Genomic DNA, 14,299 nt, shown 5'->3' on the forward strand with positions numbered 1-14,299 from the left:
ATTGTACATCACTCGCGTAAACTCAATACCCTTTCTCTCCATAAATTCCAACCCGAGGCAGTAGCAAAATGACGAGCAAAAAACCTAAGATTTTTTCCAGTGTAGAAGCTATCGATTCTGCACTCAATGTCCTCACTGACTACGTAGAGAACGTAGAACTCAATCAATTAGGTACCTCAATTACACTTAACGATTTAACAAATAACCTAGAGACTGCTCAATCTATTATTAATAGAATTAAACAGATCATAAATACCCCTGACGAAGCTTCCACACTTGACCCTCTCGATCTTAACACAGCTCTCAATAGAGCCACCGAACTCGAAAATAAGTTAGAAACTTTGATTGAGGTATTTGAGCAGCGATGGGTAGATGAAGAGCTTCAGGCCAGCGAGAATGAGGCAAAGGCATTGCAAGGGAAAGAGGAAATGTCTGACATCCAGAAAATGTTTGCAGCATTTCTTCGGTCTCAGACTGAAACCAACAAAAGGGTCAGTGATGCCCTTCTCAGTGAAAGAAAATCCCCTGAAAGCCCAGACATTCTTTCCAAATTAACAGATCTCATTGAGACTCTCTCCAAGAATCAATTTTCTCAATATCAATCTACCAAACTGGAACCTGTCCAAATTCCAACCTTCTCAGGCGATTTCGCTGCCTGGCCAAACTTTAAAAATCTCTTTAACAGTCTCGTCCACAACAATCCCAAATTAAGTAAGGTACAAAAAATGCATTACCTTCTCTCCTACACTTCCGGTGATGCAAAAAGTATGATTGAGAATATGGACATATCCGATGAAAATTATGATGCAGCTTGCCAAGCACTCACTGACAGGTTCGATGATTCCTCCAGCATAGTGAATGTTCTTATGAAACGTCTCATTTCCCTTCCTCCAATCACTATCGAATCAGCCAAAAGATTGAGCGAACTCCATGCCACCACAAATTCCGTTTTGCGATCCCTCAAATCTCTCTCTCTCACTGGGGGCGACCACTGGGTAATATACATTGTCAAGGAGAAATTAGATCCAGAATCCAATAAATTGTGGTCTCGTGAAACCAAAGGAAAGATTCCTACCTTCCAGGAATTTAATACCTTCCTTATTGATCGCATCCGGGAGCTTCAGAGTTTTTCTCAATCCTCCACCAAGCCCAAGTCATCCACCGGCAAGCCATCTACCTCCCAACCTACCAAGACTTCCGTCTTAGTCAATGCTACCTCGTCCTCGAATTGTCCTTGTTGCAACAACAGCCACAAACTCTTCCAGTGCCTCAGGTTCAAGGCACTTTCCCCACTCGATCGCCTCAGCTTGGTGAGAAAGCACCGAATGTGCAGAAACTGTATCTCAGACACTCACTACACTAAAGATTGCAAGGCTAGAGGTTGTGCCAGTTGCAATTCCAAACATAATTCCCTTCTGCATGATTCCTTTAATGTTGTTCAAACAACAATAAAAACAAACTTTACCCAACAAGCGAAGTCCACGGACACTTCCGCAGAAAACCCAACAACCAATACATCTGCACAGGAAGTGCCGACAAATTCTGACGACAAAGTCACCACCAAATCCCCTGGTCTGTCGACCTCCAATACCAACAACAAATATAATGCAACCACCCTCGCTTCTCTCTCCACCCCTCGCGAGGACCACCCTCGAGTCTTCTTAGGCACTGTTGTGGTGAAAATTCTTGACACCAATGGCGTCGAACATCTCTGCCGCGCTGTGGTGGACAATTGTTCACAATCCAACCTCATCACCACTTCTCTTGTCCAGAGACTCAAACTATCCAAATACAATTCTCAATTCAACATTGGGGGAGTATTGGATAGGCGCTCAACAGGAAAACACAAAACTCATGTCCATATCGCACCTCACATGGGAGGAAACTTCTATAACATGACCTGCAATATTGTCCCTAGAGTCACAGGAAATCTTCCTAATTGGAATGTAACTTCATAACAATTTCCAATACCATCACATCTCGCCCTAGCTGATCCCAATTGGCATGTCCAACAACCCGTTGACTTATTGATTGGAGGAGGAATCTTCGCTCGTATGGAACGAGATGAATCCTATTTCCTAGGTCCCAATCTACCCAAACTCAAGGGTTCAGAATTCGGATGGATTCTCATGGGAGAACACACTCCTAACCAAGGTTCTAGCCCCGATGATTCCATCTGTAATCTCACTACTTTATCCTCCATTGATTCCACTCTAAAAAGGTTTTGGGAAATCGAAACCATCCCAAACGTCGTTCCACCAACCAAGGAACAGGAGGAAGCCGAACATCTGTTTTCTCGTACCACGACCCGAAACCAAGATGGCCGATTCGTTGTCCACTTGCCTTTCAAGGCTAATGTCCAACGCCTCGCAGACAACAAAACCAATGCCATTGGTCAATTTGTCCGTCTGGAGAGGAAATTATCCAAAAATCCTGCCCTGAAAGAGCAATATGCATCAGTCTTCAAAGAATATCTAGACTTAGACTTCTTGGAAAAGGTCCCACCTGAAGAACTCGATAGACCCTCCTACTATCTCCCTCACCATGGAGTGGTCAAAGAGTCCTCCTCGTCAACCAAGCTTCGCGTGGTTTACAATGCGAGCTCTAAATCTTCGTCAGGCCTTAGCCTAAATGACACTCTAATGGTTGGGCCGGTAGTACAGCCGGATCTTGTCTCCATCCTTCTTCGTTTCCGATTGGGTGCTGTCGCTCTCTCATGCGACGTTACCAAGATGTACCCTCAATTCCTACTCCATCCTCCTCACCGCGATTACCAAAGAATAATTTGGAGATCCGAACCCGACGATGAATTGCAGCATTTTCGATTGAAAGGTGTCTGTTTCGGAGTCGCCTCCTCGCCTTTCTTGGCGACTCGTTGTCTTAACCAATTAGCCATTGAAGGCTCCGATACTTACCCTTTGGCTTCTAAAACCCTCTTGGAATCCTTCTATGTGGATGATTGCCTTTCATCCTTTCCTTCACCACTAGAAGCTAAGAAAACCCAAGAGGAACTTATCGCCATCACTCAAGAAGCTGGACTTACATTAGCTAAGTGGAAGTCCAATATCCCAAATATCTTGCCCGATTCTTGTCAACTACAAGGCTCTAACGAAAGAGTTTCCCTACCCGAATTAAAGACAAGAGCCTTGGGAATGCAATGGGATGTGGGGGGAGATACCTTCAAATACGACTTCACTCATCAAATGCCAAAAATAAATACCAAACGCACTACATTCTCAGGTATAGCTTCTTTATTTGACCCACTCGGCCTCATAGGTCCAGTCATAATTGTAGGAAAACGTATCCTTCAAGACCTCTGGAGGATCGAAGTGGAATGGGATGAACCACTCCCTCAAAGATTGTCAGATCTAATCTCAGACTTTTTCACGGATCTTACATTCATCTCATCTCTTTCCATACCAAGATGGATCTCTACCTTTCCAAACCCTTCCCAGACTGAGCTCCATTTATTCACAGATAGTAGCTCGTATGCGTACGGAGCCGCCATCTATTATGTAACCCAAGATGAGCAAGGTAACCGATGTTCGAGATTACTCACGTCCAAATCTCGTATTGCTCCTTTACACGCCCTAACAATTCCTCGTCTCGAATTATGTGGAGCGGTATTAGGCGCTCGCCTCCTTCACAAGGTTTTATCAGCCATTTCTGTCAATTCGTGTCACTGCTGGACCGACTCTCTGATAGTCCTCCATCAAATAAATGCCACTACGGAAAAATACGATGTCTTTGTGTCTCATAGAATCTCAGAAATCCAGCAGATCACAGATAAGACTTCTTGGCGACATGTCCCTGGACACTTAAACCCTGCGGACGTTTTGTCAAGGGGTGCCAATCCACAACGATTGATGACTCTTGACCTCTGGTGGTCAGGACCGCCATTCATTGCCAATACTCAGACTCAATGGCCTCCAGCCTTCATAGACATTAATCCTGACCAAACTGACCAAGAAACTACCTACTGCACCGTCACTGCCTCACATCCAGTTCCTACTAATTCCTTTCTGGCTCGCTCTCTCGAAGAATCCTCAGACTTTATTGAATTGACCCGATTGATTGCAATTTCGCGCCGCTTTTTCACTCCCTCCCGAGATATTCCTCGTATCACTGGTCCTCTCACTCCCAATGAACTCCTCCAAGCACAAACGATTGTGCTCAAGTGGGATCAAGAGCAGCATTTGGGTTATGTACATGGGGCGATAAGAAACGGTAGCATCTCAAGAAGCTCGAAATTTGCACACATCCGTCAACTCACACCATTTATCGACGTCACTGGACTCATACGTGTTGGAGGCAGACTCCAGCACTCTAGTGAGCCTTATTCAGCACGCTTTCCCATCCTTTTGAACAAGGGCCAAGTAGCATACAGTATTGCCAGATCCGAACACTTCCGTCTTCATCACGCAGGGCCTCAATTATTGCTCGCCTCCTTACGACAAAATTATTGGATGTTGTCCGGAAGAAGAATCTGTCGCAAAGTTGTCAAAGATTGCATTAGATGCTGCAGAGTCAAACCACCTCTCCAAACTCAACTCATGGGAGACTTACCAGAGCAACGTGTGTCCAATCCAATCCCATTCCTGGCCACGGGTATCGATTTTGCGGGACCTGTTCTCATTAGACACGGTCAACGTAGAAGTCAAACTCTGGTCAAGGCATACGTGTGCGTCTTCGTGTGTCTGTCCACTCGGGCAATACACTGTGAGGTAGTCTCAGATCTCACTACCGATGCCTTTATAGCCTGCCTCAGACGATTTATCTCACGGAGATCTTGTCCTTCCGACATTTACTCCGACAATGCAACTAATTTTGTCGGAGCCGACAAAGAACTCCACCGACTACTCACTCATGACGATTCCCGTAATGAACTCATTGCTGCCACTGCTTCCTTCCGCATGAAATGGCACTTCCAGCCACCAAAATCTCCACACCATGGTGGCCTGTGGGAAGCAGCAATTAAGTACATGAAACATCATTTTCGTCGAGTTGTTGGGAATAAAAAACTCACATTTAAATGACAAACCCCTTGATCACTTAAAAGTCTTTCTGGGTTATTGCAATCAAAGAATTTATCAAATGCCTGTGTGAAACTCCAAACCATTAAATAAAAAAAGTCAATAAATATTAGATCCTTTATTTTGCAAATGACAGACCCCTTTATCACTTAGAAAAGTCTTTCTGGGTTATTGCAATCAAAGAGTTTATTAAATGCCTGTGTGAAACTCCAAATCATTAAATAAAAAAAAAATCAATAAAAATCAGATCCTTTATTTTGTAAATGACAGACCCCTTGATCACTTAAAAGTCTTTCTGGGTTATTGCAATCAAAGAATTTATCAAATGCCTGTGTGAAACTCCAAACCGTTAAATAAAAAAAATCAACAAAAATCAGATCCTTTATTTTGTAAATGACAGACCCCTTGATCACTTAAAAGTCTTTCTGGGTTATTGCAATCAAAGAATTTATCAAATGCCTGTGTGAAACTCCAAACCGTTAAATAAAAAAAAATCAATAAAAATCAGATCCTTTATTTTGTAAATGACAGACCCCTTGATCACTTAGAAAAGTCTTTCTGGGTTATTGCAATCAAAGAATTTATTAAATGCCTGTGTGAAACTCCAAACCGTTAAATAAAAAAAAATCAATAAAAATCAGATCCTTTATTTTGTAAATGACAGACCCCTTGATCACTTAGAAAAGTCTTTCTGGGTTATTGCAATCAAAGAATTTATCAAATGCCTGTGTGAAACTCCAAACCGTTAAATAAAAAAAAAATAAATAAAAATCAGATCCTTTATTTTGTAAATGACAGACCCCTTTATCACTTAAAAGTCTTTCTGGGTTATTGCAATCAAAGAATTTATCAAATGCCTGTGTGAAACTTCAAACCGTTAAATAAAAAAAATCAATAAAAATCAGATCCTTTATTTTGTAAATGACAGACCCCTTGATTACTTAGAAAAGTCTTTCTGGGTTATTGCAATCAAAGAATTTATCAAATGCCTGTGTGAAACTCCAAACCGTTAAATAAAAAAAATCAACAAAAATCAGATCCTTTATTTTGTAAATGACAGACCCCTTGATCACTTAAAAGTCTTTCTGGGTTATTGGAATCAAAGAATTTATCAAATGCCTGTGTGAAACTCCAAACCGTTAAATGAAAAAAAATCAATAAAAATCAGATCCTTTATTTTGTAAATGACAGACCCCCTTGATCACTTAAAAGTCTTTCTGGGTTATTGCAATCAAAGAATTTATCAAATGCCTGTGTGAAACTCCAAACCGTTAAATAAAAAAAAATCAATAAAAATCAGATCCTTTATTTTGTAAATGACAGACCCCTTGATCACTTAAAAGTCTTTCTGGGTTATTGCAATCAAAGAATTCATCAAATGCCTGTGTGAAACTCCAAACCATTAAATAAAAAAAATCAATAAAAATCAGATCCTTTATTTTGTAAATGACAGACCCCTTGATCACTTAAAAGTCTTTCTGGGTTATTGCAATCAAAGAATTTATCAAATGCCTGTGTGAAACTCCAAACCATTAAATAAAAAAAATCAACAAAAATCAGATCCTCTATTTTGTAAATGACAGACCCCTTGATCACTTAAAAGTCTTTCTGGGTTATTGCAATCAAAGAATTTATCAAATGCCTGTGTGAAACTCCAAACCATTAAATAAAAAAAGTCAATAAATATTTGATCCTTTATTTTGTAAATGACAGACCCCTTGATCACTTAAAAGTCTTTCTGGGTTATTGCAATCAAAGAATTTATCAAATGCCTGTGTGAAACTCCAAACCGTTAAATAAAAAAAAATCAATAAAAATCAGATCCTTTATTTTGTAAATGACAGACCCCTTTATCACTTAAAAGTCTTTCTGGGTTATTGGAATCAAAGAATTTATCAAATGCCTGTGTGAAACTCCAAACCATTAAATAAAAAAAAATCAATAAAAATCAGATCCTTTATTTTGTAAATGACAGACCCCTTGATCACTTAGAAAAGTCTTTCTGGGTTATTGCATTTAAAGAATTTATTAAATGCCTGTGTGAAACTCCAAACCGTTAAATAAAAAAAAAAAATCAATAAAAAACTGATCCTTTATTTTGTAAATGACAGACCCCTTTATCACTTAGAAAAGTCTTTCTGGGTTATTGCAATCAAAGAATTTATCAAATGCCTGTGTGAAACTCCAAACCGTTAAATAAAAAAAAATCAATAAAAATCAGATCCTTTATTTTGTAAATGACAGGCCCCTTTATCACTTAGAAAAGTCTTTCTGGGTTATTGCAATCAAAGAATTTATCAAATGCCTGTGTGAAACTCCAAACCGTTAAATAAAAAAAATCAATAAAAATCAGATCCTTTATTTTGTAAATGACAGACCCCTTTATCACTTAGAAAAGTCTTTCTGGGTTATTGCAATCAAAGAATTTATCAAATGCCTGTGTGAAACTCCAAACCGTTAAATAAAAAAAATCAATAAAAATCAGATCCTTTATTTTGTAAATGACAGACCCCTTGATCAATTAAAAGTCTTTCTGGGTTATTGCAATCAAAGAATTTATCAAATTCCTGTGTGAAACTCTGTAATGTACCAGACGAGGTTTCGGGGTAGACTAAACTGATTTATTCGTGCCACAGGCTTATATACAAAACTGGTTGGGAAGCCTGGTCCCGTACCACAATTGTTCATCATTTAACAATATATATCATTTCCCCCCTTTTAGGTTTTAATTAATATCCCTTAATTTTTTTTATACAATTTAAATGAATAAAAATATTTACTATATTACTCAAAGGATAATGTTTTCTTTATGCGCTCACTGCGTCGCAGGATAGGAGTTGAGGTGGAGTTCGTCTGCTGCCTCTTCCTTCTTCGTTGCACAGGAGGCCGTATCTCTTCGGGTGGTGGTCTGAAGACCTCGTTGGATACTTGTGGTGAAGGTTGTTCTTCTCGATGGGGTGTTGATGGTGAAGTAATCCGAGATGGATCGACAAAGGTTACTTTCTTCTGGAATGGCTTCAGTTGATCTCGATGGCATTTTTTCACTGTACCTCGAAGGTCACATAAATAGACTGTCTTGCTCAATCGTCTCACAATTTTTGCTCTGATCCACTCTCCACCAAGTGTGTTAAAATAGAAAACATCCTGGTTCTCCTTCAGAGGCTCCTTTTGTTTGCATTTTCGTTTGACAGTGTTGGGCTCCTTCGATTTCTCCTGTTTCCTCAATTTCACCTTCCCTGACTCTCCTCCCCCTTTTTATTCAGCATTGATAACACAGTCCGAGGACGATAATTTAGTGTGAGGCAATTTGGTTCGACGTTCGTCACAAAAGATGGTGTGTTATTGTGCCTGAACAAAAAGAACGAAATCTTGTTCAAAATCGACATTTTCTGCTTTGATTCGTCCAACATGTATTTCTTGAAAGCTCTTTTAACGGTTTGTACTGCTCTCTCAGCAGCACCATTCGACATAGGGTGGTAAGGTGGCGAAGTTTCATGCAAAATATTATTCACTTTGCAAAATTGCGCGAACTCCTTGGATTGGAAGGGGGATCCATTATCGGATACTAAACGAGTCGGCAATCCGTAAATCGCGAAATTACTCTGGAGAGCCTCTATTGTTGTCCAGACGTCTGATTTTTTCAAATACTTTACGTCAATTAATTTAGAAAAATTATCAACAATTATGAGGAAAATTTTTCCATCCCAATGAAAGAAGTCAATGTGAATTCTTTCATATGGAAAAGAAGTCTCCGTCCACTTTGTTAAGGTAATATTCCGCGGTTTAGGAGCAATTATCTGGCATGTCTCGCACACGCTAGCTGTTCGCTCAATTTGTTGCTCAATACACGGCCACCAAACACAACCCCTAGCGATGGCCTTCATCCGCACAATACCGTCATGGCCTTCATGAATCAATTTTAAAATTCGTTTTTGTAAGGACTGGGGAACAACCACTCTATGACCCAAGTAAACAATGTCATTTTCCACCGTAAAGGCATTTTTAAATTTTAAATAAGGAGTAAGTTGTTCATCTTTTTGTAGAATATGCTGCAGTGGAAATCCTTCTTGAATAAACGATCGAAGCCTTGCTAACAAAGGGTCTTTAATTGATTCCTCACGAATCTTACACTCATCCAGAGCAATATCCCCCTTGGTATCAACAAAACCTACAATCGCATCATTCACTCCTGTTGACTCACTCAACGGATATCTCGATAGGAAATCTGCGTTTCCATTGTGAATGCCCTTCTTATAGATAATACGCAAATCGTACATGCCCAAAAAAATTGACCACCTTTGGATTCTTGCCGCAGCTACCGCTGAGTTTTTGCGCTCACCGCCAAATAACTCGCGTAAACATTGGTGATCTGTGTACACAGTTACTGAACGACCGTAAATGTACTGATGGAATTTTTTAACAGCAAAAACTAATGCTAAAGCCTCACGCTCTACAATGGAATAGTTCTTTTCGCTGGGAGATAATGTTGAAGAAACCATTAAAACCTCTATATTCCCTGATTCTTGGAAGAAGGCTTTGGTGGTGCCAATCCCAAAAATTTCTAACCCCACCTCTCCATCTGATTTTAGACCAATTAGTCTACTCTCTGTACTCTCTAAAGCATTTGAATTTATCCTTCATGACCAAATTTCTTCTTATTTATATGAGAACAGATTGCTCACTGACTTTCAATCCGGATTCCGTCCCGGTCACAGCACGGTGTCAGCTCTTTTGAAAGTGAACCATGATATTGCGGCGGCTGTCGATCGAAATCACTTTGTGGTGTTGGTGTTGCTTGACTTCACCAAGGCGTTTGACAGTCTGCCGCATGATTTGGTTTGCTATAAACTCTTTAAATTTTTCAATTTCTCCTCTTCAGCCGTTGCTCTCATTAGGTCCTATTTTAGTGGAAGGCCCCAAATAGTAAAATTTGGAGACGAAATCTCCGCACCAGCTTCCTTAACTGCGGGCATTGGTCAAGGATCCATTCTTGGACCGCTTTTGTTCTCTTTATTCATTAATGATTTGCCCTCTGTACTGCTCAATTGTTCATACCATTTGTATGCAGATGATCTTCAAATTTATGTTGAAGGTGATCCTTCTGACCCTCTCTCAGCATTTAAATTAATGAATGAAAACTTGACAAGAATTGAGCACTGGTCCTCCACAAATGGATTACTTCTAAATCCCAAAAAGTCGCAGGCCATAATAATCTATAAAAAATCAGCCCATATTTCGCATTACCCTTTATTCCTTCACGGAGAAATCATTCCTTTTGTGGACTCGGTCAAAAATCTGGGTATTGTCTTTAACAAGACTTTATCCTGGTCTGATCATGCATCCACCATTTGCCGCAAGGTGAATTACTCTCTTTATACCCTCCGACGCTACCGGGACATTACATCTTATGGCACACGCTTGCTCTTAGCTCGAGCACTGATATTGCCATTTTTTACTTATGGAGCAGAGTTGTTCTTCTTGGCAGACGGTGAGACTATCCGCCGTCTATCCACTTCATTTAATAACTGCGTCAGGTACGTATGTGGGCTGCGTCCCCGTGACCATATCTCAGCTCACCGCAAAGTTTTAGTGGGATGTGATCTTCCATCACTCTTGCTTATGCGTGCCCTCATTTTTCTACATCGCCTTCACGAGTCTGGGTGTCCTGGATATCTGGCCTCTCTCGTGACTGGTGGAGGTTCGGTCAGGGTCAGGGGGCTCATAGTCACGAAGTGTAATCATGAGTGCTTTAGACGCACTCTGTTTGTTAGAGGTGTATATTTATACACTTCTCTTACTTCGCATAATCGTCGATCACCGGATGCAATTCGGGAGTACATTTGTAACACTCAGGATGAATTGGGTTAGCAACATACTACTCTTTACTTTTTTTTTTCTTTCATTTTTGTTCTCTTTTGCTTCTGTTTTTGTTTTTTTTATCCTTTTTTTCCTTTTTTTTCTTTACTTGCCACAAATTTGTAAGAGGGAATCACCCTATTTTTTGTGGGTTTTAAATAAATTGAATTGAATTGAATTGAATTGAAAATAGGCCTCTTTGTTCCATTGATAATATGGCTTAAGACAGCACCTACACCGTCTCCACTCGCGTCCACCGAAATAACTAACGGTAAGTCTGGACTATAGTGCGTCAATAAATCACTTTCTGAGAGCCAGTTTTTACTATCTTGGAACACCGATTCATTTTCTTCTGACCACCTGAAGGGCTCGCCCGCTTTCAGAAGTTCATAGAGAGGCGCGAGTTTCATTGACAAATTTGGAATAAATTTTCCATAATACGTCAATAGTCCTAAATAAGCTTTAAGTGACGTCACATCACGTGGACGACTCGCTTGTTTAATCTCCTCCAGCTTCTTTGCCATTGGTCTCACACCTTCGGCACAAAGAACATGTCCTAAAAATTCCACTTGGTCTTTGTACAATAAACATTTGGACTTCTTCACCTTAACATTAAATTTTTCCAATCTCTGTATCACCCTAATCAAGTTTTCATGACATTCCTGCAAAGATTTCCCGCCTATGATAATATCATCAATGTATGACGCAGTCATTGATAATCCATGCAAGATACTATCAATAGTCTTTTGAAAAATGGCTAGGGATAAGGAAAGACCGAAAATCAACCTCGTATATTGAAAAAGCCCCAAGTGCGTGTTGATTGTGAGAAATTTGCGGCATTCAGGAATTACTTCCAATTGTTGATATGCACCCGTTAAATCAAGAACGCAAAAAAATTTCGCTCCTCTCAATTTGTTGCAAATCTCTTGCAGTGTTGGAAGAGGATAGTGAGCTAATTGTACGAACTTGTTTATAGTGACTTTACAATCCACGCACACCCTGATATCGCCATTCTTCTTTGGAACAACTACTATTGGACTTGCCCAGTCCGAATAATCCACGGAAATTAAAACTCCCGCCTTAATGAGTCGATTTATCTCTTGGGCCACTTTATCACGGACACCATAAGGGACAGCATAAGGCTTATGAAACACAGGGACACAATCTTCTTTCATGACAATCACTGCCTTGTGACCTCTAATAACGGATTCCTCTGTATGTTTGAAAACATTGGAAAATTTCTGAAATATTATATCCTCTTTAAAAAGCTGATTTACCCCCAAATTCTGGCCATCACCACCGGATAAAGATTTTTGCCAGTTGGGAATAATCTTATCCAACCAATTTCTACCACAAAGGGGAACAAAAAGCTTGTTGCTTTTAAAAATCACTAGAGGCATATGCTCAAAATAATTTCGAATTCCGTCGATCATCACAAAAAAAGAGATTTTTATAACACCTAACACGCATACTTTATCCCCTGTCACAACGCTTAAACACAAATCAGTCTTGAGAAGAGGACAGTGAGAGAAAAATCTGTGATAAAATTCCTCGTGAATGTAACTAACACATGCGCCCGTATCGATCTCATATTTGATTCTCACTTTGCCCGATACTGTTACCAAATATTCGGCCATAGGAGGTCGTCCCATTGTAATATTTGAGATTAAATACTCACTGCAAAATGTACTCACTACATTTTTATTCTCGCTCGGTGAGATTTACCCCAACAAAAGCTCCTCTTCTTCCAAGCTGCAATCGAAAATTTCACCATCCAGAGACTCACTCTCCAAAAGCTCATCCATTGCCCTTGAAAGGTCATCCTCACGATGAACAGCTTTTTGGACTTCATCCTCACGACGAAGCTCACCATCTCTCACATAAGAGCCATCCTCACGATGCCCTTCTGGAACATTTTCCTCCTGTGAGACATCATAATATCTGGTCACTACAATCTCTGCAGTATCATCATCCAATTTGTTCAGAAACATCGATGAAATTGCTCCATAGGATTCATCTCCTTCACTCTCACTCGATATTTCCGTGTGATCGACCCTCCTTGTCTTCTGTCTCTTTTGAGGGCAATTGGCGGCAAAATGATCCCCCCACTGGTGACAACGATAGCACTGAATTTTACGTCTCGTTCCACCATGGGCTTGGGTTTTGTGTGATCCTTTGTGCTCTTCTTTCTGCCTGCTTCTCCCTCGCACTCCCTGGACATCTTTTTTTCTAGATTGCTGCCGTCGTGAATCATTGCTACGGTTATTTTTCACCCAATCGACCTTTGAACCAGGGTTCATTAACCCCACATCTGTTCTAGTGAGTTCGGCTTGAATTGCTGCTTTTTGAGACTCCTCAAAGCTAGCGTCTAAGCTCAAAAGCTTCTCCTGGATTCTCTTTTCTTTCAAACCCATCACGAGTCTGTCTCTTAATGCCCAAGAAAGAAAATCCCCGAATTCACATTTCTCACTCAAAGCTTGCAGTTCCATGATGTACTCAGATACCGTTTCATCCATTTGCTGATCTTGCCTGTAGAATTTGAATCGCTCAGCAATTATACTATGGCGAGGAGCGTATTTCGCTTTTAGAACTTCCACCAACTGCTGATACGTCTTAGAAGCAATAGTTGCTGGGTGAATAGCGTTCTTGAGCACCTTGTAGGTATCATCACCCACAAACCCCACGAAAATCGCTTTTTTCATAGCGTCCTCCGTGATCTTGTTCATGAAGAACAGGTTTTCCAAGCGCTCAATATACACCGACACATCACAGCCCGGTACAAATTCTTTCACGCTCCCGATCAGCCCACCACCGGTAACATTTATCACGGGGGCACCTTCACTGGTCATCGCACGGACACTCACGACGCACACGCAAAAAAAACTGAGAAAAAAAGACAAAGGACTTTTATACTCGACGCCAAAATGTAATGTACAAGACGAGGTTTCGGGGTAGACTAAACTGATTTATTCGTGCCACAGGCTTATATACAAAACTGGTTGGGAAACCTGGTCCCGTACCACAATTGTTCATCATTTAACAATATATATCAAACTCCAAACCATTAAATAAAAAAAGTCAATAAATATTAGATCCTTTATTTTGTAAATGACAGACCCCTTGATCACTTAAAAGTCTTTCTGGGTTATTGCAATCAAAGAATTTATCAAATGCCTGTGTGAAACTCCAAACCGTTAAATAAAAAAAAATCAATAAAAATCAGATCCTTTATTTTGTAAATTACAGACCCCTTGATCACTTAAAAGTCTTTCTGGGTTATTGCAATCAAAGAATTTATCAAATGCCTGTGTGAAACTCCAAACCGTTAAATAAAAAAAAAATCAATAAAAATCAGATCCTTTATTTTGTAAATGACAGACCTCTTTATCACTTAGAAAAGTCTTTCTGGG

The 14,299-nt window shown here is 40.1% G+C and overlaps 2 protein-coding genes across 2 annotated transcripts; one reads left to right on the forward strand and one right to left on the reverse strand.

The window, feature by feature from the left end:
* The first annotated feature begins 2,054 nt into the window (after window positions 1–2,054).
* Window positions 2,055–5,036, forward strand: LOC129809153 (uncharacterized). The gene has a single exon (XM_055858962.1). The coding sequence runs from the start codon at window positions 2,055–2,057 to the stop codon at window positions 5,034–5,036; it is 2,982 nt and encodes a 993-aa protein (XP_055714937.1).
* A 2,781-nt stretch (window positions 5,037–7,817) lies between these two features.
* On the reverse strand, window positions 7,818–13,738 carry LOC129809154 (uncharacterized). The gene is made up of 5 exons (XM_055858963.1): window positions 12,615–13,738; window positions 11,741–12,236; window positions 11,160–11,551; window positions 9,163–9,506; window positions 7,818–8,284 (listed from the first exon to the last, which is right to left on the reverse strand). The coding sequence occupies exons 1-5, from the start codon at window positions 13,736–13,738 to the stop codon at window positions 7,818–7,820; spliced, it is 2,823 nt and encodes a 940-aa protein (XP_055714938.1).
* Window positions 13,739–14,299: the final 561 nt, after the last annotated feature.

This window comes from Phlebotomus papatasi, unplaced genomic scaffold (genome assembly GCF_024763615.1).
Source record: "Phlebotomus papatasi isolate M1 unplaced genomic scaffold, Ppap_2.1 HiC_scaffold_35, whole genome shotgun sequence".
Taxonomy (NCBI): domain Eukaryota; kingdom Metazoa; phylum Arthropoda; class Insecta; order Diptera; family Psychodidae; genus Phlebotomus; species Phlebotomus papatasi.

Bases quoted from the DNA above. Each gene is read 5' to 3' on its own strand.
- LOC129809153 (XM_055858962.1), top strand. From the start codon at position 2,055: ATGGAACGAGATGAATCCTATTTCCTAGGTCCCAATCTACCCAAACTC.
- LOC129809154 (XM_055858963.1), bottom strand. From the start codon at position 13,738: ATGACCAGTGAAGGTGCCCCCGTGATAAATGTTACCGGTGGTGGGCTG. The intron at 12,237-12,614 runs GTAAATCTCACC...CCTTTGTGGTAG, and splicing joins GAAGAGGAGCTTTTGTTGGG to AAATTGGTTGGATAAGATTA. The intron at 11,552-11,740 runs GTAATTCCTGAA...AAATCTTTGCAG, and splicing joins GTGCATATCAACAATTGGAA to GAATGTCATGAAAACTTGAT.